The 24054-nt window shown below is 36.4% G+C and overlaps 1 protein-coding gene across 2 annotated transcripts in view; it reads right to left on the bottom strand.

Annotated features, from left to right (window-relative positions):
* Positions 1-24054, bottom strand: part of LOC150078156 (mannan-binding lectin serine protease 1-like) — a 116222-nt gene that overhangs the window by 62955 nt on the left and 29213 nt on the right. For both annotated transcript variants that reach the window (XM_090385311.1, XM_090385312.1), the window contains exons 4-5: positions 9751-9935; positions 408-611 (exon numbers count right to left, since the gene is read on the bottom strand). In XM_090385311.1, coding sequence (XP_090241437.1) covers positions 408-611; positions 9751-9935 — 389 coding nt within the window. The remainder of the gene's footprint in view (positions 1-407; positions 612-9750; positions 9936-24054) is intronic.

Here is a 24054-nt window from a genome sequence, read left to right as displayed (position 1 = left end):
ACAATAACCAAACTATACTGAAATTCTCCACCACCTATAGGGTGGTCGAGAATTTCAGTATAGTTCACATTATATTTCAGTATAGTTTGAGTAGGCCATCACATTCTGCAAGTATATCCAAGAGTATCCTTCAAAAAATATCTGAGGATATTATGGAATATGAATAGATCATTTTCTTTAGACTTCAATTTCTGTTTCCAAAGTTAAACTGTCTAAAATAACTTGACCAAAACAGAACAATCTCTAATTCTCGGGTTTATTTTATTTTGTGATGCTTCTTTATGAATCATCAGAAAAATTTTACCACAGCACAAGGACTGCAAAAAAACTGCCATTACTCATTTAGTGTTTGTTAAGTTAAGTGTTAAGATGAAGAATATAAATTACTCTAATTTAATTTCTCTCACCTTTAGTGGGTCCATCAAAAATTTCAACATAGTCAAAACTGCAATTATCATCAAATTCCAGTGATAAAGTTTCAAATTCAAATGAAAGTACATATCCAGAAGGAAGAGTGATAAGACTCCAGCAATCCATATCATCTGGATAATTATCAGGATAATGTGGACTGGTGACAATTCCAGAAAGATCAGTGAGATCAGAATTACATTCTGAAAAGAAAAGAAAATTAATAAAATGAAATAAAAATAAAATTATATATGTGAAATAAAAATAAGATGAAACACATAAATGAAATAAAAATCTTCTGTTTAAGATTTAAAATAAAGTTTTAAACATACATATTACCCACTCAAAAGTATTCAGAAAATTAATAACATGTTATTAATTTTCTGAATAAACATATTATTAACTAATGGTTAGGCAATGATAAACCCAACTTATTAATAACAAGTTAGGTTCAATCATAGCCTTAAACCGTCTTGATTCTTTTGAAATATTTTTTCCAAATTTATTACCAAGCAGCTCATGCTTGCTGTACTCTTCCTCAAAAAAGCCTTCAAGTTTCACAGCACAAGATGAATGCACTGACACTGGCCTGATCCAACAATCTATCTGATTTCAAAAGATTCAGATCACAAGAGTACACTAACCAGGCCAATTTTTCAACATCATTGTCCTTAAACCAACAAGCCTAGTTTTTTTAGCTCAATACATTACCATATGGGTACACGAAGGATTCATTTCCACAGAAAAATTCACAGTGAGTAATGTCAGAATCATTCTTCCCCAGTAAGTAACATTTTTAAAACCCATACAACTGTGTGTGTTTTAAAATGCATAGTTTGACTGAGAATGACAAGAAGCATACCATTCCGAATTTGCAGGAATTTTTTTTTTTGTATTATGTTCGGTTAGTGACATGCAACCCTACCATGAAAATAAAGGCTACACAACAAACACCCTAAAGATAATGGATCCACTTACTAACACTGTTAATGCCCGATCTTCCAATTCACTTTTTGCAGTATGATGAAACCACTCTATTTAGATATCACTGGCCTTTTTTTTAACAAAAGTCCTTGGATTAACTGTTGTCTTACTGTTGTTCTTTTTTCACATTCTCACAGCAGTGGTTCAGTACCAATTTAACAATGTGTGGGTATGAAAAAAAAATTAAAAGCCAGCAGACAACTTTAATCAGTTTCTTTAGTAACAAATATGCCTGTTGTGACTGCTGTTCATTGCCAGTATACATGATGGGTATACTCATCATGAAGTTTCTCTCACTCTTCCCAATGAATATGATAAAATATTTCACATTGTGAAAATTCCTCTTAAATTTCTAGTTACTCTTAGTACAAATATCAAACAAGAAATAGGATTAACTCTGTAATAGAGTGAAAGTACAGTGGATCCCCACTTTAAAATATTAATTCATTCCAGAGACACCATCATATCATGAAAATATTGTAATGTGAACCCAGTAGCACACTGTTTTTGGTAATTCATTCCAAGACCTCGGAAGTTGAAATTTTCACTATATAACTAAGCTATTTATCTCTCTAAAAGGTGGTTTTTATAATAGAAATTGTATATATTGATTAAAAAATTTATTAAAACTAATATACTGATTAATGCACAAAAAAACACAAAAAATCACTTCAGCTAAAGGACACAAAAACAAAACATGTGGCTAACACGTTTACAAAGGCTGCGTCTGAGGGGAAGGACCACATGGTTTGGTCAGAGATAATTGTAAGCCAAGCCCATCGTAAAGTGAAATAAATAGGTGCTTCTTAACATAGTCCTGGTTAGTAGAATCAGCTGCTTTATAGAATTAAATTTCAGAAAACCAATTCAAATCATTAAAATGCACTACATTTTCATCGTTATCAGAAAAACCTCCAAAAAAATCACAATGCCTTTGTGATTTTTCTGGAGGTCACAACCATAAAACAATAAAAACAATTTTCAGTTTCCAGTTTATTGGACTTTTCTGTTAATGCAATCTATTATAAATGGGTAGTAAACTGGATTTACTACCCATTGCATTTACAATAATACTGATAGCTCTAATTCTGTGGGTTTTTACATTATTACGGTGAAATGTGTTTCCTTCCAGAATTTTCAATCATATAAAACACATAAATTTTCAGAATCTTCTCTTCATTCCTATTTTTTAATTTTCGTAAACTTGTTATTCTGTATCTCACTTGCATGTATCGTGTTAGTTGCAGTTTTATGCATACTGTGTTCTTCGTTATTGATTGCTTATCTTTTTTACTGTTTTAAATTTTACAAAAAAAAAAAATTGTCAGTGAACAAAAATATCAATTAGTTAGCATGTATATATTACAAAAGTAATTAAACTATGTACATAAGCATAAATTTATTTTTATTTTTCTAACCTGTGGAAAATATTCTTCCGATTTTCAAGTATTTAATTTTGTTAATTGGCAAGGTAATAAAGTATAAATTTGTGTTTTAAATCTTTACTTTTATAGCCTGTGGATAATATTCCTCCTATTTTTGCTTATCAGAATCATTTAATAAAATTAAAATTCAATTCGCAAACGTGATCACATTGACTGGTGCTTACCACATATCATATAGTGAAAGAGAGTCCATCATAACACAATTTGATCATACAGTGAACCAATCGTAAAGTGGGAGTCCACTGTATATTTTCACTCCATTACAGAGCATATATTTTAATCAACTGGTCAAAGTTGATTTTCGAATTGTATTCATTTATAATATCAGTAATAATAAAATGAAATAAAAATTCGTTTTCATTATTTGTTTAATATTTCATTTCATCTTATTTCATAATTTTTACATATTAATATTGTTCAAGAATGCAATACATCTGAACATAAAACTATTTTTACAGAACAACAAAAAAGATACTTATTTCTTTTTAATCTGAATATGAACTATGACACTGCAATTTATTAGCCAGCCTACTACATAAAGATATCGATTTCATTAAATTTATTCTTATGCTCTAATTCAATGTTTCACAAACTGGGATCCACAGACCAGTTCCAGGGGGGTCTATGAAACATTCAGAAGGTATCAAGTAATATATGTTTATTTTCTTTAAAAATATACAGGGTGTTTCAGTTAAACGTTTCAGAACTTCTAAGAGGGGTAGGGTACATCCTGACAACTCAAAATCATATAGCAATGTGGGGTCGGAAATGCTTTCCTGAAGCGGTGTTGTACACAGAAGCACCATAAAGAAAAGAGACCGTAAGTGAGAAATCGTTTTAATAATACATGAAAAGAAGCAAAAAGGTACATGGATTAAAGTAAGTGTTCGAAGTTTCTTCCACGGGCTACAATGCACGCCTCACATCTACGACGCATGGACATCCGAACATTCTGGAATACTCCAGGCGAATTTCGAATTTCTTCGGCAGCTACTGCGATTCTTGCAACCAGCTCCTCAGCATTGTCAACAGGGATGTCATAAACTAGCGATTTCATATGACCCCAGAAATAAAAATCAAGACATGATAGGTCGGGTGACCGAGCAGGCCAACGCACGGGACCACCACGTCCGATCCACTGTTGACCAAATGTGACATCCAGGTAGTTACGAACATCTCCGCTATAATGGGCAGGGGCTCCATCGTGTTGGAACCACATTGTCTGTTGCGTCGATGCAGAAATCTGTTCATCTCTCAAAAGTTGTGGCAATACTTGCTGCAGAAAGGTCAAGTAGATAGGTCCGGTTAGACGACACGGTAACAGGTAAGGTCCGATGAGGTGATCTCCCATAATACCGGCCCATACATTGACCGAAAATCGAATCTGTGCTGCACGACGTCGTATTGCATGCGGGTTCTCGACCGCCCAGATATGGTCGTTATGCGTGTTGAAAATTCCTTCCCTTGTGAAGGATGCCTCATCGGAAAACAACACTTCAGCAGGAAAAAGGGGATTTGTAGCACATTTTCCAAGGTACCACAGTGCGAAAGCAATACGAGGTGCATAATCCTCTGGTTGCTGTGTCTGGACACGCTGTACGTGAAACGGATGCATGTCTTGTTCTCGGAGAATCCTCTAGACGCTGCAATGGGAAACCCCGACTGCGTTTGTTTGTTTGTTTTTGGATTTTAGGAGCATTAGCAACTAAGGCCATATTGCTCCGGGATATGCGGTGGTCATTCTCTGACCTTTCCGCATCCTCCGTATTTGGTGGTGACGGGCTCGAACCCCGGTCTAATCAAGAAGCGTGTGCTACGCACTGCTGCTCCTTCCCACCTGGCTACGGAGGCGCCGGACTGCGTTTGCTAGACTTCGTGTACTCGTTCTTGGATTCCCCTGTACATGCTGCAGCACATTCTGTTCGACGGCTGGAGTCCGTGCTGTTCTTACCCTGTCCCTGTCAGCTCTTTCAAATGAACCTCTCTCAGCTAACCTCTGGTGCAGTCTTGCAAAGAAATTATGACTGGGAATATGCCTCGTCGGATATCGTTCCGCGTACAAACGCTGTGCGGCTGGCCCACTACAATTTGCAGCCCCGTACGCCAAATGCATATCGGCTAACTCTGCGTTCGTGTAATCATCCATCCTACTAACTTGGCGTTCTTGTTCAAGAAATTCGAAATTCGCCTGGAGTGTTCCAGAATGTTCGGATGTCCATGCGTCAGAGATGTGAGGCGTGCATTGTAGCCCGTGGAAGAAACTTCGAACACTTACTTTAATCCATGTACCTTTTGCTTCTTTTCATGTATTATTAAAACGATTTCTCACTTACGGTCTCTTTTCTTTATGGTGCTTCTGTGTACAACACCGCTTCAGGAAAGCATTTCTGACCCCACATTGCTATATGATTTCGAGTTGTCAGGATGTACCCTACCCCTCTTAGAAGTTCTGAAACGTTTAACTGAAACACCCTGTATACTGACAGAATCACAATGAACTTTGTAGAAAAATTACTTATTTTCGAAACAATTAGTGTATATAATTGTATACATATTTCAAATTATTCGTTCTATGTATAGCAAATTGATGACAAATAAAGTTATTATTATGTATTTGTATAAAAATAAGAATAAAATTGAGTTGTTTCACACATTAAACTTTGAGTTTTCTTTTCAGAAAACCCAGTGTTCATACTGGGTTTTCTTTTTTGAAGGGGGTCCGCAAACTTCTTTTGATTTTTTAAGGGGTCCGTAAATCTCAGTAGTTTTAGAACCAGTGCTCTGATTCATGTTTGTCAATCAACATTGAACTGTACCTTGATTTAATAATTTTCAAACTAGAAAAAAATTCATTAAATACATTGAAACAAAACAAATTCACTCTTGAGAACCTATTAAAAGAGGGTATTGCCCAACAGGAACTGAAAATTAGGAGATTAATAACAATCACTGTGATTTCAATAGAATACTTAGTTTAGATCCCACATCACCACTCTCAGGTTAACTAATAGTTAACCTGAGAGTGGTGATGTGGGATCTAAAAAACTCACCTGTGAAACATCTATTGCATGTTAATCACCAGTTCAAGATTATTAGCCATTTTTCTCTACCTTTCATAAACATACACATGGTTTTACTTGAGTAGTTGTGGAAGTGATACAGTTGTTTGCACAGAATAATTAAAAGAAACACACCGATAGACGATGTGCGATATTTTGTGTTTCAATTTTTGTCTTCACTTTGCACTGCCATTTCTAGTTTCAGTGCAATGTAAACAAATACATTTTTAGCCAGACAGTTGACACTACTACTATTAAGTACTTTTGTTTTATATTTATTTATTATACAGGGTGTCCCAAAAGTCACTGCATATTTTGGTGAAATCCAGTGAATTTGAAATTTGAAATGAATTACTTAATAGCATGATTACAAGTTTATTTTTATACAATATCCAAGTTTGAAACAGAAAAAAAATTATTACATACAAAGGTCAAGAATTTAATAACTGCTTTCCACATGTGGCCCATCAGTGTCCTTAAAAATTTCAAATTGCTTAGTCACATTGCAGAACACATTTCAGGGGTAATTTCCTGTACTGCCTCTGGAATGCATTATCTAAGATCAGGTAAATCTTGAATCTTCTTGTGATAAACCTTTGATTTTATGAAAACCTCAAGCAAAAAAAATCAAGGGGGATAAATCTGGAGAATGCACTGCCCAAAGTCTAGGTCCTCCACGCCTGATCCACTGAGATTCAAAAAGCGCCTGTTGAGGTATTCCTGAACAGTTAGAGCATAATGACATGGTGCCCCATCCTGCTGAAACACCATCATCAAGAAGTTGGGGTTCAAGAAACTGCTGAAGCATATCAAGGTACACAGTTCCTATGACTGTTGCTTCTGCAAAAAAGTAAGCTCCATAAACTTTTGACTTCGTCATCCCAAGCCACACATTTACTTTAGGGAAGTCTCTTTGCCATTCTGTGAACTCAGATAGTTTTTGTGAAGCCCACGTACGACAATTGTGGTGAATGATTTTACTACAAAGTGTGAAAAGTCACCTCATCACTAAACAAGATGTGGTCCATTAAGCTGTTATTTTGGATTTGATCGACAAGTTCTGCACACATTGCTGCTCGACATGGAAAATCTACTTCATGCAGGTCATGCAATACTTGGATGTGGTTGGGCTTTTTCATCAGTGTCAAATGCAAAATTCTATGAACTGATGTCTTGGGTATGTTCAGTCTTCGAGATCCCTCCCTGATACCTTTAAACTGATAAATTTGGGTCCTCTTCAAACATTTCTTGAATTGATCCAATGCTTTCACGTGCTGTCCTTGGACGTCCACATCTCTCCTTGTCATGCACAGACCCAGTTCTTTTAAACTTATTCACCAGTACACAAATCACATTGTCTGTAAGACTGGGACTAAGAAATCTCCTTGAAAATTTTTCCCTAATTTCACAAAACTTCATTCCTTTGATGTGGGATGTTACAACAAAAATTCGCTCTTGAATGTTCATCATGAATTATGGGTCTGAAAAGAAAACATTAAAAAATTAATAAAAATTATAATAACATCTCTAACACATTACAAATACTTATGTTTTATGTAAAAAAGAATAAATATACTTGTCATAATGAAATTTATTTGAAAATCATACTGTTTCACCAAAATACACAGTGACTTTTGGGACACCCTGTATAAAATGGTTTCTTATCTCAATTATTATTATTACTTCTTTATTTATTTATTTATTTCACAAAACATATTAATATGTGTGCACTTGAATTTTTGAATGCTTAATGGCTTTATAAACTTGAAAAATGGAAGTGAGAATTAATAAAGGTTCTGTTATGATGAAAATACGAAGTGTGAAAATTCAACATTTTTATATTTTTTAATTTTTCATTAAAAAAATAAAAATGTATTTGGTAAGTATTGCAATTCATAGGAAATGGTCAAGCATTGATATTCACAAGCAGAATTCAAAAAATCAAAAACCATTTTTTTGTCTGTACCATCATATTTATTATGACCGAGCACACCACTTCTGCCAAGTTAATGAAAATTAGGAATCAGGTTCAGTAATTACAATTGCTGTTTTAGGAATTTCTATAACAGAGTTGACAATAATTTTGCCTACCAAGCTGAAAATTCTAGGTCTGAATTTCATTGATGAAAGGAGAAATTAAGGGTTTTTAAACCAATACTGAGTTAATTATTCTCAGGCAGAAGATTACAACTGATTTAAATTAGACAATACATCTGCTACCTTCCAGGCTTTTCTGTTAATTGGTAAGTTAGTTGGTCTCAATGTGGTAGGGAAATCTCCATTCTTAATCTTGCCTCACAAACTGGTCTTTGATGATATTTAACATAGTTCAAAAATTGTACACAGCAGTTTAAGAATATTTCTTTTAGTTTATCTGTGACTAGTACCAGAATGAGGGAATGTGGGATGTGGATACCCCCGGAACATGATTGAAGGTTGTTGTGGATATGGTACTCAGAGGGAGGAGGGGGTACCTGGCTCCACTGCATACATTCCCTACTATCCGAGCATTTCGCAGCCAATAGCCCGCATCTTACGGTCATACCAAATACGTTGTGTGCAGCTTCCAGGTTGGAAGCTGCACACAGTGATGGCAGCAGTTAAAGACCCCGTTGTGGGAGTTGACAACAATGGAGTTGTCTACAAAATTCAGTGTATGGATTGTGGGGGATGTTATGTAGGTGAGACTAAATGCAGATTACATGATAGATTGGGGAAGCATAGCAGGGCACTTAGATTGGCTAATGTCTCGGGGTCGGCCATGGCGGAACATGCCTGGGAAACCGGGCATGGGATAACAGCCAAAGGAGCTGTAATTACAGATAAGGTAGAGGGTTTTTGGAACTGGAAGTGGCTGGAATACCTAAGGATTTGTTCCTTGGGTGATCATAGTTTGAATAGGGATAAGGGTTGTAGGATTAAGGTAATGTTTGAGACTGTTATCCTGGATAAGGATGAGCATTTTAAGGTCGTACAGCCCCCAGCCACTTCCGGTGCTGATATACAGGAAACGGAACATGTGCAGGTACCATAGTATGCCTTGGGTCTGCTGTGAAGGTTTAGTACTTTATAATGAATTGTTGATGCAGCACTACTTATGTTGAGGAAGGCAGTAGATGCTGCCAAAAGCTTCAGTTTTACAGTAGAATGGGTTTAACGCTTTTAATATATAATGTTTTTATTATTTTTATATTTTTAATATATTCATGTGATTTATTGTATTTTAAATTATATTATATTTTACAGTCAATTTTATGTATTTTATTTATTTATTTTATTTGTAATTTTATTTTATTTTTATAAAGTTATAATTAATCAGAGTTGGCGGCATCAATTATGGATAGATTTCCTGACCACAGAGGCCTTTTTAGTGAAGAATGAGGGAATCTTATAAAAATCATATACATAACCTGACATAAACTGACTAACTGAAACTGTTTGGAATTTTATTTATTTTGCATAATTTTGAGAATGTCCAGTGATTTTTCATTTATAGTTTGATATATGTGACATGAATTTTTATATGTGACAATCAAAAAAATACTGAATTCCAATTTTTTATCTCTTGAATTGGTATTCAATTGAACTATGTTGAAGCATTTGAATTTCCTCTGAAGCAGCTTTACAAATAAATGAGTTCAAGTTAGTTTGACATAAAATAGCTGAACAAAATAGCCTTCATGCAACTTTATATGTGTACACAAAGGAAGCCGTCACAGGATTCCTTACAGCAGAGATCCAAAGGCCTATTGACATTGGTAAGAAGCTAAAGGACATGTCTGCTAAGCATAATGTTGTGTAAGTTTAAAACAAAAATGAATATTTATGAAAGAACATACTGATTGAGTTACTACCTGAATGAGATTCCAGTTTATACTGAAGTTGGAATCCTCCTTCTTCATAATGGGGATCTGAGTGAAATACTATTAAAATCCTGCTTAAATTAGTAAGAATAAAGTGATCTTTGACTGTGCCACAGAAACGGCCCAAAGAAGGTGCCAATGTTGTCGAGCCGCCCAAAATTTCAAGGTAGTCATATCTGAAATGAAATAACTAGTTATACAAGAACTAGAATTCTTTTACCCATTAAGTAGCATATTTATCATTTTAGACAAATTAAGTGACTTAGTATAAGTATTTAGTATTAATAGCGGCAAATGATGCAAGGAAGCATACTTATACAGCATCAGCCAAAAAAAAAAAAAAAAATCCTACCTGCACTGTCTGTCCATCCCCCTCTAATAATTTGTGTAATCCATCCTTAAATTCATTCAAACTAACCACTTTCACAACACCTGATGACAATTTTTTCCAATGAAACATCTATCCTGCAATCATACTTTCTTAATTTCAATTTATAACCTCTTATGTGTGTAATCTGAGAAAAATAAGGATGCCATCAGCATTTACTTTACTCTATTCATTTAAAGCCTTACTTAATGAAATCTGTATAAAGTCATTGTACATTCATCAGGCAAAGTCTCTTTCAGTACATAGCTATGAGCAAATTGAATTTGATAATTAGTACCACATTCATTTTATACTGTGGAAGCACGTCACCATGTATTGCACTACTCTAAATAAAAGTCACTGCTCCAATGGAGAAGTGCCTTTTATCCAGAGTAGTGCAAGTCCAATTCATGGTGAACCTGCCTCCACAATATGAAATCAATGCACTAAGTGGAAAATTCAGTTTGCTCATGGCTATATATAGAAAGAGGCTATGACCAAAATGCACAATGACTCCATTTAAAGTCTTAATACTTCAATTCAGATCCCTCTCCGCAGGGCTAATTTCCGAAGTTGCAATTTTCAGAACTGATGTTTCTTGTTAAGAGTGCCCTTTGTGCCTGACTAATCTTGTTGCTTTTATTTGCATCAGTTCCAACAGATCTACATCATTCCTAAAATGAGCCTTCCATACAGAACTCAAGATTTGCCCTTGCATTGCTTTATTAGCATTAGCATTAGTAGAGGCATACGATGCAAGAAAGCAAGCTTATGCAGTATCATCCAAAAAAAAAAAAAAAAAACCCCTCCCATTTCACCTCTCCATTCATTCCAAATGCCTGTCCAGCTCAGCCTTAAATTTATTTAGGCTATTAGCTTCCACAACAATAGAATGGAAGCCTGTTCCACCAATCAACTACCCACTAGCTAAAGGCAAATTTCCACACCTCTATTCTACAACTATCTTTCCTCAATTTGAAACTGTGCCCCTCAGGTTCTTAGTCTGAGCAAGAGGAAGAATCCCATCAGCATTCAGCTTGCTAAACCTATTCACGCTTATACACCTCAATTAGATAGCCTCGCAGGTGCCTAGTCTCAGATGCTGCAATTTGCAGAACTTAAGCCTTTCTTGGTAAGAGCACCCCTTTGTTGCTCTTCTTTGTACTCGTTCTAGCAACTCTACATCCTTCCTAAAATGAGGCTTCCAGACCTGTACACAGTACTCTAGGTGTGGACTGACCATTGCCTTGTATAATGGGATAATCACCCCCCCGTCCCTGCTAGCAAAATTCCTATATATCATTGACAAGACTCCACGACCTGCCCTGGCAGCCTGTCTGCACTGCTCAGCGAACTTCATATTTAACTGCACAATTACCCCCAAGTCTTTTTCACTTTCCACTTTCCTGATAGTGCCTCCGTAGCCAGGAGTAGCAGTGGCAGGAGTAGCAGTGCGTAGCACACGCTTCTTGATTAGACCGGGGTTTGAGCCTGTGACTACCAAATACAGAGGATGCGGTAAGGTCAGGGAATGACCACCGGATAAGTGAGCAATATGGCTTTAGTTGTTAATGCTCCTAAAAACCAAAATAACAACAACTTCCCTGAGTGTAGTACTACACAGTTGGTACATTGCTCTTCAGTTATTGCTACCCATATGCAGTGCTTTGCATTTGTCAATGTTAAACTTCGGTTGCCACTTCTCTGCCCATTTTCCCAACTTATCTAGATCCAGTTGGAGTAGCATACTGTCTTTACTGTCGTTAACAACCCTGCCAACCTTTGTATCATCTGCAAACTTGGACATTAAACCTGATATACCTTCATCAATATCATTGATAAATATACAAAACAACAATCAGCCCAACATCGAACCCTGGGGAACTCCACTAATAATATTTGTCCACAAAGAACAGTGTCCATTGATTACCAAACTCTGTCATCTCCCACTCAACCATCCCTTTATCTATTGTAGCAACTTACCATTAACGCCATACCTCTCCAATTGTACAGCAGTTTTCCATGTGCAACAGTATCAAAAGCTTTCCCGAAATCCAAAAAAATAATTTTGTATGATATCAAAATTATTTTTGGCATTCAGTTACTCTGTGACCACATCATAGCATCCAATCAAATTGATCAGACAAGACCTCCCCACTTTAACAAACCCATCCTGTGTCTTAACTATTACTGCAGTCTTGTATAGATGATCCTGCAATGCTTCTTTAACCAGTGATTCCATTATTTTCCCCAAAACAGAAGTTAAACTAAAAGGTCTGTAGTTACTTTTGTCACCTTTTGAAAACCCCTTTGTGAATTGGTGATACATTTGCACACCTCCAGTCGATGGGGACCTCCCCTGAGTCCTAGGAAGCTCTCATAATTATGGCTAAGGGTCTGCTTACTTCCTTTGCTGCCTCCTTTAATATAACTGAATAGATCCTGTCCACTCCATATGCCTTCCTTATGTTGAACTTCAACAATTTCTCCTCCACTTTGCTCTCAGTTATTAAAAAATCACTTAGCTCCCTGTTAGCGTTTTATAAACATCTGGAATTTCCCTCAGTGAATGACTCCTCACGTGTGAATGTAGATGCAAAATATTCATTCAGTTTATCAGCTACCTGAGCATGATCATCAATAGTCAACCCATCTATGCTAAGTGGTCCAATCTGATTCATCCCTTTCCTTCTAGAGTTTACATAAGTAAAGAACTCTTCGCTGTTTTTCTTTGGGTCCTTTGCCAAAGATTTCTCGTAATCTGCCTTCACCTGCCTAACCTCCTTGTGACTTGATTACAGACTATTTTATACCTGCGCTTCTGTGTCACCTGATATGTTATATGCATCCCATACATTCTTCTTTTCTGCCACGAGCCTCATTAATTCATCTGACATCCATTTAGGCCTAAACCCTGAACAGTATTTCTTAGTTGGAATGAAAAGCCTAGTAGCCTCCAAAATTAAGTCCACGAAGGCTTCCCATTTAGAATTCAACATTGATAACATCATCAGTTGATCCCACTGTATAGAATTTAAAAACTATCTGAGACCTCTGTAGTCACCTTTATGAAAGCAAAAGCCCTTCCCTTTAGCCTTGATGGTAGTTACATCTTTAAGTAATTCCCACATCAGTACATTGTGATCACTGTCACCCAGCGGTTCCTTTATCTGCAAATTCTTAATGCATGGATAATCACTGCTGATAATCAGATAAAGAGTATCACTCCCTCTGGTTGCCTCTCAAACATGTTGCTATATAAAACAGTCATCCAATAAGTCCACAAAAGTCTTGCTAGTGTGCGAGTAATCAACCCACAAGTTCCAGTCAATATCTGGAATGTTAAAATCCCCCATTATAAGACATTATGATTTACTGGCCCACTCTTTTTCTCTGCCCAATTGCTCATTATAGTCATCAGATTCATTAGGCCTAAAACACACACCTACTCTAATTTTTCCTTTTCCAGTGCTTATTTCACACCAAACAGACTCAACACTGCATTGTATACCAACTTCAATCGGATGCACTGCCTTAGATTTTATGTGTTTCTTAACTAACAGCATAACCCCTCCTCCCTTCCTGTCCTGTCTATCCTTCCTGTACACATTGTACTCCCCAAATTCTAATTCTGCACTGCTTATATCTGTGTGACACCACATCTCTGATATCCCAACAATATCTGCCTTTGATGTCTTGACTAGCACTTCAAGCTCATCAAATTTATTAACTATACTCCTAGCATTGGTGTACATGCCAGCGGTTCCCAACCTTTTTTGACTCACAAACCCCTTTCAACATAATATTTTAATGTGAACCACTAAGCCTATATTCTCTGAAATCGTATAATATTTCTGAATTTTTATTATAAAATATTTCCTGTACTATGTTTTTATAAACAACATTGCATAATAATAAAAACTATTATAAAGTATTATTTATACTTTGTAAAGCAGTTATTAATTAGTCCAAACTAGATTTCGAACAGGCTAAGAATAGAAAACTTGCTTCTTTCCCTAATGGTAGCCAAGCATTCTGGTCTCTTGCCAAAGCTATTGGCCACAATTTTTGCCCATCTCTATTCCACCTCTGACAAAACCATATGGTTCTGTTGCCACATCAGCCAAAGATAAAGCTGACCTGCTAGCATCCTATTTTCCTTCCAATTCATGTATTGATGATCTTGGTAAATCACCTCAAACCATTTCCAGTACACTCCATTCAATGCTTGTTGTTTGTTTGTTATTTGGTATTTAGGAGCATTAGCAACTAAGGCCATATTGCTCCTGGGATATGCAGTGGTCATTCCCTGACCTTTCCACATCCTCCATATTTGGTGGTCATGGGCTCAATCCCCGGTCTAATCAAGGAGTGTGTGCTACGCACTGCTGCTCCTGCCCACCCGGCTATAGAGGCAGCCCATTCAATGCATCCTCTGGTCTTCCACCAAAGGGTTGTCAGAAGGATTTTGATGAATCTGATGCTAAGAAAGCTCCAAATTCTGATGGTATTTCTCCACTTGTTCTCAAAACCTGTGCCCCTGAGCTTACCCCTGTTTTGTGTCGTCTTTTTTTTTTTTTGCTTTCTCATTCCAAAGGTGTTTTTCCTTCTGCTTGGAAATTTCCTCATACCCAGCCAGTTCCAAAAAAAGGGTGACAAATCCCTTCCATCCAATTATTGTCCCATTGTGATTACTTCTACCCTTTCCAAAGTAATGTAGAAATCAATTAACCACCAACTCTTAAACTATCTGGAAATCTTTCATCTGATCAACAATCACCAATATGGATTCCGTCATTGTCGTTCCACTGGTGATATTTTGTGGATGAATTCAATGGAAAAGTTTGGTGAAATTCAGGCCATTGCTCTTTACATTTCAAAGACTTTTGATCGTGTTTGGCATAAAGGTCTCCTAAATAAGCTTCCATCCTGTGGTATGCCAGCTGTTCTCTCTAACTGGGTATCCAGTTTTCTCTCTGGCCGCTCACTGTGGCTGATGGTAGACAGCTCTTTGTCTTATAACTTCTCCACTAATGCTGGTGTTCCCCAAGGTTCAGTTCTTTCTCCCACTCTTTTCCTCTTGTATATTAATGACCTTCTTCCATTAACCGGAAATCCTATCCATAGTTTTGCTGATGACAGCACATTGCATTCCACCTTCCAGTTTGAGAAACCTTGCCTGCTCAAAGAGCTTCAACTTCTCGAGTATCCACTGCCAAATCCTCAAATGCTGATCACCAGCTAATTCTCCAGTGGGGCAAAGAAAACTCAATTTCAATCCTTCTAAAACTCAGTCCTGCCTTATATCTCACAAAAAGGATTCTTCTTTCCTATGCTTATCTTCGATGATGCTCCGATTTCTAGGAAAGATATTGGGGATTACCCTGACTTCTAATTTCTCTTGGAATAAGCACATTACAAATATTGCTTCCTCTATATCTAAAAAACTGGGCTTTCTCTTTTGCTTTAAGTGTTACTTTTCTTCCAAACAGTTGTTGACTCTGTAGAAATCACAAATGCAGCCTACCACGGAATATTTTTCCCACATCTGGGGCAATGCCCCCAAAACCTCTCTCAGGCTTCTAGATTCCATTCAGAAGAGGGCAGTGAAGTTAATCAATGACTTATTTCTAACAGTGTCTCTCTACTCTCTGTCTCATAGACATTCTGTTTCTGCTACATGGGCACCTCCGTAACCAGGTGAGCAGGAGCAGCAGTGCGTAGCACACGCTTCTTGATTAGACCGGGATTCGAGCCCGTGACCACCAAATATGGAGGAAAGGTCAGGGAATGACCACTGCATATCCCCAGAGCAATATGGCCTTAGTTGCTAATGCTCCTAAAAATCAAAAAAATAAATAAATAAATAACAATTCTGATGCATGCCTTTTCGACAGATACTTCCACGGGAACTGTTCTTCTGAATTGGCTTCTATTATTCCCACTCTCTCTCTCTCTCTCTCTCTCTCTCTCTCTCTCTCTCTCTCTCTCTCTCTCTCTCTCTCTCTCTCTCTCTTTTTCAAAACAGTCCAAACAAGTGCCACAACCAGCCAATATCCTTTTACTGTCTAACTTCAAACACACAGAATCAACTTTTCTTCTTCCTCATTTATTCATTCAACTTCTGTTTTCTGAACAACCTTTCTTCATATGTATTTCCTGAAAATTACAATTTACAGAAGTTAAAGTCTAATGTCAACAAGTATCTTCTTTCATCTTTTCAACTTTCAACCCATACACGGTACTAAGTACTATAGGTTCTAAAAAAAAGTACCTATACATAATAATGATCACTGAGATTGAAAAAATAATTTAGTATTGAAAACATATTTATTTAACATGATATACTAGGTAATATAGTAAACTAATTATAAGGAACTGTGGGAGATATGGTTTCTTTCTTTGGCAGTTGTTTACTTTGTATTTAATTTTATTTTACTTTATTGTTTATTATTAGTTATATTTTGTAGTTTACAATAATATACCTATGTAAATCTAACCAAAAAATAAAAAATAAAATAAATAAATAAACTATTATTTTTAGACCACTCGAATAATTAAATTTGTCTACCGTGCTGTGTGTCTTATGTCCCTTAATTGCGTGTATTCTATGGTAGATTGGCATGTTTTTCTGGACTAAAAACCCCAGTTTCTGGGAGGTAAAACCTTGCTATCTACACCTGAGACCTGTAAATCTAAGCAGACGCCATTACAGAATTTTTAGTGCGAACCCCCAGGGGTTTACAAACCACTGGTTCGGAACAGCTGCTTTATACAATGGGATAATCACCTCTTGCCCATGCTAGAAAAATTCCTGTCTATCATTGACAAAACCCCCATAGGTTTCAGATGGTTACCAGACAAGGATAAAGCTAGTAGGGACAAAGAGATAATTATCCCATTGTATAAGGGAATGGTTAGGCCATATCTAGAATATTGTGTGCAGATTTGGAAACCTCATTTTAGGAAAGGCATAATTCTACTGGAATGAGTGCAGAGAAAAGCAACAAGATTAGTTGGCGACACAAAACGATATTCTTACCACAAAAGACTGGTTCTGTAAACTGAAATCTCTGGAAACTAAGCATCTGTGTGGTGGCCTAATTGAAGTGTACAAGACGTTACATGGGTAAAATAAGCTAAACGCTGAAGGCATCTTTGTTCTTAAGGCCGCCGTAGCCGAGTGGTCAGGCATGCAGGTGCATAAATACACATGCCTTGAGTGACCAGGGTTCAAGCCCGTGACTGCTGAATATGGTGCTGTTTCTTGTATTCTGTCTACCTTGTGAACTCCTCTGACCGTTTGGTCATTCTGGAGTATAAACAGAAAATTTATTTATTTATTCTTTCTCAAAGAACACACATGCACACAAGGGAACATGCCGACCGGGCTAGCCGGATGGGTAAAGTGCCTGCCTGGCAACCCAAAGGTCGCGGGTTCGAATCCTGCCTCGGGCTTGGATCAGAGTAAATGCAAAAACTTTGGGAGGAGCATTATGACCACAGAAGTCGATGCGCCAACAACTAACAAAAAAAAAAAAAAAAAAAAAGGGAACAAATTTAAATTGAAAAAAAGGATGGTTGCAGAATAGATGTATGGAAACTTGCATTCACCCAGAGTAACTGGTTGTTGGAATTTTTGCCCATTCCTACCAATAGTTTGTCTTAATAAATTAAGAAAAATTATTGGCAGGAATTGACAAATATACTGTATGAGTTTTGCTGCATCATGTTGCATACTAATTAAAATTAAAAATTAATACTAATTTTTAAATTTAAAATTTATCAATAGCCAATCAAAACATTAAATAATATAAAGATAAATTTATAATTATTTAAATTTAAACTACAGATTCATGAAGATGGCTGAGTAGCCATCAACTGATGTTTGAATTGACAAAACATGGTGGAGTTGTCAATTACATTTCAATTTTAAAAATAAAATCAATATTTTAAATACTTATATAATTAATATAGTTGTTTTTAAACAATACTGTAATTTTGAGAAGTATAAGGATGGCATATATGAAGTATCCATAATGGCATATATGAAACATGATTATAACAAGCCTATCAAAGAAAATAAGAAAAAATATAAAACCCTAAAAAATACAATAGACAACCTTTGTAAAGCCGCTAAAAGGAAATGGTTGGAAGATAAAGCAAAGTTGTGCAAAAAAGCAAATAAATGCCACGGCTCTAAAACAACTTACTGGGTTATAAAGGAACTCTCTAATATGTACACAATGAAAACACTAACGATGAAAACAAAAACAATATAAAAACTGGAAACATGCACAAGAAATTAAAAAAATATGGAAAGAATATTATCAAACCCTGTTTAAAGAGGAAAGAAAAAATGTTCTTGCCTTAGATAATAGAAGAGATAAAGCACCCCATAACAAAAGAAGTACAGAAAGCGAGTAACCAAATGAAGAATGACAAGCAACCTGAAAATGATGGTATCCAAGAAGAACTTTGGAAATTTGGAGGAGAAGCAATGTTAAAACATCTCGCACAATTCTTTAATCTAATTCTATTTACGGGGGATATTCCGGAAGACTGGAGAAGTGGAGTGTAGTGCCTACACATAAAAAAGGAGATAAAGAAAATTGTCAGAATTACAGACCCATTATTCTTTTAAAATATATATATAAAATATTCATAAAGATCTTACAAAATAGGATACTTAAAATATATGAAGAAATAATAGGGGAAGAGCAAGCAGGATTTAGAAAAAACAGATCAACAATGGACCAAATATTCATGCTAAACATCATTGCAGAAAAATATTGGAACCAGAAGAAACCTCTTTATCTGTGCTTCATTGATTTCAAGCAGACATTTGAATCTGTAAAAGAGAATATTTAATGAAACAACTACAAAAAATACCACTACATCAAGAATACTAATATTTGTAAATAATTATTACAAAAATACAAAAGCAATTGTAAAATTCAACAACCTTAAAACAGAGAAATTTGAAATAAAGAAAAGAGTTATGCACGGATGTCCTTTATCCCTATATCTACTTAATATCTACCTAGAGCAGCAACCTGCAGCTCGCGAGCTGCATGCAGCTTTTGAGCATGTAACTGCAGCTCTTTAACTTTTAGCCCACATGAAGCACAATTTGAAATGGAGTTAGAGGATTTAAAAATCAAGGGCATGGGGGTGCAAGACTAAAATGCCTTAAAACTGAAATTCAGGATTTGGAGAGGCCAAAGGCTGCCCTTGCAGTTCTACACAAATGGACAATGATAAATGAGTTGAAAAAGCAAGACCAAATTGTGTTCGCATGGAGTAGCTTACCAGACACATACAAATTTGAAAATATTTGCATTTGGTTCGACGAATTTCTGTGGGCAAATATTTTCAAACATGAACTATATTAAAAATAAAATGAAGAAGCTGTCTGAACAATGCAAGTCTCTTAGCATGTTTAATGATGAAAATTATAGCATACTCGCCTGATGTTGAGAGACTGGCTCAAGAGGTTTAGAAGCAAAAGTCACATTAATTCATACCTAATTGGATGTTTGTTACGTTTTTCAGTATTAATAAATAATATTTCAAAATATATATATATATATTTTTTTTAATAAAAGACCTTCCCACTCTATTCCATTTCTTAAAAAACTCCCTCACCTCCTCCTCCCAGCTTGAGCTGAGGTGCGGCTCTTTGGATTCTCTTCTTTTTTTTTTTAAGTAGATCAAAAATGACTCTACTCAAAAAAGGTTGCCAACCCCTGACCTAGAGGAACTAATGAAATGAATTTAAGAAAAAAGATGCACAATAATAAATGGTAAAAATATAAACCACATAAAATATGCAGATGATTGGGTTGTAATATTAACAGAAACCAAAGAACTCAGTGAAATTTTAACAAACATCAATAAAATAAGCAACAGTTATGGAATAAATGTCAATATAAATAAAACCAAAGCAATTCAAATTGTAAGAACCACAGAAGACAAACATGTTTATCCAAAACCAACAGAGAGAACAAGTACAAAAATTCGTATACCTGAGTAACTGGAAACCTAAGTAATATTGACCAAATTAACCACAGACTGAACATCAGGTGGACAAATATGAACAGACTCAAAAACATATGGAAGAGCAACAAAATCTCAAATAGTCGCAATTCTAAACTATACAAAATGGTCATCATACTCAAAACAACTTACGGATCAGAGAACGAGAATAAATAAGAAAGAAAGGCAAAAGATAATGGCATTTGAAATGAAATACCTAAGGAAAATTAATAAAACAAATTGGAGAGAACACAAAACTAATGAACAAGTAAGAAAGTTCAAAACTAATGAACAACTAAATTTCAAATGCAGCATAATAGAACTAATCTACAAAAAACAACTTCAGTAGTTTGGACATGTGAATCGGATGAAACACCAAAGGCTGCCTAATATGCATCCAGTTGATATAGATGAACAGTGCACTGTTGAGTCAGTTTGGTGTGACATAAGCACTGGGAAAGCAAAAATAAGAGTAGGAGTGTGTTATAGGCCTAATAACTCGAATGAGTACAATAAACAATTGTACAGAGAAATAGAGTGGGCTAGTAAATCAGAATGTCTTATAATGGGGAATTTTAACTTCCCAGATATTGACTGGAACTTGTGGGTTGGGCACTCACACACTAGTCAGACTTTTGTGGATTTATTGGATGATTGTTTTCTGCAGCAGCATGTTCGAGAGGCAACCAGAGAAAGTAATATTCTTGATCTGGTTATCAGCAGTGATCATTCATGTATTAAGAATTTGCAGATAAAAGAACCACTAGGTGGCAGTGATCACAGTGTACTGACGTGGGATTTACTTAAAGATTTAATTACCATCGGGGGTAAAGGAAAGGGTTTTTGCTTCCGTAAAGGCGAGTACAGTAGTCTCCGACAGTTTTTAAATTCTGTACAGTGGGACCAACTGACGATGTTACCAACAGTAAATTCTAAGTGGGAAGCATTCAAGGAATTAATCATGGATGCTACTAAAAGTTTCATACCTATTAAGAAATATTGTTCAAGGTTTAGGCCTAAATGGTTGTCAAATGAACTAATGAGACTCGTGACAGAGAAGAAAAATGCATGGGATGCATATAAATTATCAAGCGACTCAGAGGCCTATGGCAGATATAAGTTGGTCTGTAATTAGGTCACAAAGGAGGTTCGGCAGGCAAAGGCAGATTACGAGAAGTCCTTGGCAAAGGATGCTAAGAAAAACAGCAAGGATTTCTTTACTTATATAAACTCTAAAAGGAGGGGGATGAATCTGATTGGTCCACTTGACATCGATGGTTCGACTGTTGATGATCCTGCTCAGATAGCAAAAAAAACTGAATGAGTATTTTGCATCTACATTCACACGTGAGGAATTATTAAGGTTTGAAAATGGCAGAAGGTTATCAAATTGTAGCAGGACACTTAATGATTTTGTAATAACTGAGAGCAAAGTGGAAGAGAAACTGTTGAAGTTAAACGTAAGAAAAGCACCTGGGGGTGGATGGGATCTATCCAGTTATATTAAAGGAGGCGGCAAAGCAACTAAACAAACCCTTAGCCATAATTATGAGAGCATCCTTGGACTCGGGGGAGGTTCCCACGGACTGGAGATGTGCAAATGTATCCCCAATTCACAAAGGGGGATCGAAGGGTGACATGAGTAATTACAGACCAGTTAGTTAACTTCTGTTCCGGGTAAAATAATGGAGTCGCTGGTTAAAGATGCATTGCAGGATCATCTAGACAAGACTGCAGCAATAATTCAGACACAGCATGGGTTTGTTAAGTGAAAGTCTTGTCTGACAAATTTGATAGGATATTATGATGTGGTTACAAAGGAACTGGATGCAAAAAATAATTTTGATATCATATATTTGGATTTCAGGAAAGCTTTTGACACTGTTGCGCATGGAAGACTATTGTACAAAATGGAGCAGAATGGTATTAAGGGTAAGTTGCTACAATGGATAAAAGGATGGTTAAATGCGAGAAGACAGAGGGTGGTAATCAATTGGTGCTGCTCTTCTTGGACTAATGTTATTAGTGGAGTCCCACAGGGTTCGGTGTTGGGTCCACTGTTGTTTTGTATATTTATCAATGATATTGATGAAGGTATATCAGGCTTAGTGTCGAAGTTTGCAGATGATACAAAGGTTGGCAGGGTTGTTAATGACAGTAATGGCAGTGTGCTACTGCAACAGGATCTAGATAATTTGGGCAGATGGGCTAAGAAGTGGCAACTGAAGTTTAACCTTGACAAATGCAAAGTACTACATATGGGTAGAAGTAACCCCAGAGAAACATACCAACTGTGTGGTACTACACTTAAGGTGGTAGAAAATGAAAAAGACCTGGGAGTAATTGTGCAGGCAGATATGAAGTTTTCTGAGCAATGCAGACAGGCTGCCAGGGCAGGCCATAGGGTTTTGTCAAAGATATATAGGAATTTTGCTAGCAGGGAAAAGGAGGTGATTATCCCTCTGTATAAGGCAATGGTCAGGCCACGCCTTGAGTACTGCGTACAGGTCTGGAGGCCTCATTTTAGGAAGGATGTAGATTTACTTGAGCGTGTACAGAGAAGGGCAACAAGATCGGTGAGGGGAATGAAGGGATCCTCTTATCAAGAGAGGCTTAAGTTCTGCAAATTGCAGTGGCTGGAGACTAGGCACCTGCGCGGTGATCTGATTGAGTGTAAAAGGCCTTGAATGGGTTCAGCACACTGAATTCTGATGGGATCCTTCCACTTGTTCAGATTACGAATCTAAGGGGGCATAAATTCAAATTAAGAAAGGACAGATGTAGAATAGATGTGCGGAAATTTGCCTTTAGCCAGCGGGTGGTTAATTGCTGGAACAAACTTCCATCTGTCGTTGTGGAAGTTGATAGGTTGAATAAATTTAAGGAGGAACTGGACAGGCATTTGGAGGGAATGGTGTGATTTTTTTTTTTTTTTTTTTTGGCTGATGCTGCATAAGTTCATATATTTGCTTTCTTGCATCACATGCCACTATTACTATTGACAGGAAGAACTAGAAATAAGAGACCACCAGGAAGACACAAAAAAAGAGAATCACTCTAATGTCTAAAGGAGAACACAGGCTTTCAGAGCTATCGACAAATGATTAGAGAGGTTTAAGAGTCTGACAACAGTGGAGATCGATATCCAAATAGGGACTCAACCCATGCTAAACAGAAGAACAGAATGATGAATGATAATAAATTAGTAAAGATGTGTGGAACGATTTCAATTCAGGCATTGAAATAGTCTGGGAAACAATGCTACTCCACATTGTGTTTTTCTGTCTTTACTGCCTGGGGACACTATTGTTTTCCCAGTGACAGTGACAGAAGTTGGGTTTATGCTCACTTTAGAAACAATTACGTTATCTCCAAGTCAATCTAAAGTTGCTACTTTCATTTTCAATCAAACAACATCACCAAAAAGGTGAATCCATTATTCATTTAAAACTCAAAGGCACTGTTTTTACCAGCTTCAGAGGGTTCCTCATCAACAGGTAGTCATAATTATAAACCTTTTTCGAATGGTGAATAAATGTATGGAATCTAAATGTGAGTAGCCAAGCAGTGTGTGGGAAAAAATGTCTGACTAAAACATATCTTTCATTATGTATGTAATTTAACCCGTACTACTTGACTACACTGGTCCCATGCAGCAAATCAGTGAAGAAGCAGGGTACTATTTCAATACTTGTGTTGAAATAATTTTGGAAAAGAATGCTACTCCACATTGTGTTGTACTGTCTTTGCTGTCTGGGTTTACTATAGTTCCTCCAGTTACAATGACAGAGCTTTGCAGAGCTTACTTCTGTCACTGAATGAACAATAGTCCATCCCCAAACAATGAACACAAAATGTTGCCTATTGGCTCATTTTCCACTATCAAAAAC

Source organism: Mastigoproctus giganteus, chromosome 11, assembly GCF_048544385.1.
Source record: "Mastigoproctus giganteus isolate SK-2022 chromosome 11, ASM4854438v1, whole genome shotgun sequence".
In the NCBI taxonomy this organism is placed as follows: domain Eukaryota; kingdom Metazoa; phylum Arthropoda; class Arachnida; order Uropygi; family Thelyphonidae; genus Mastigoproctus; species Mastigoproctus giganteus.
This window is presented reverse-complemented; position numbering and strand designations above follow the sequence as displayed.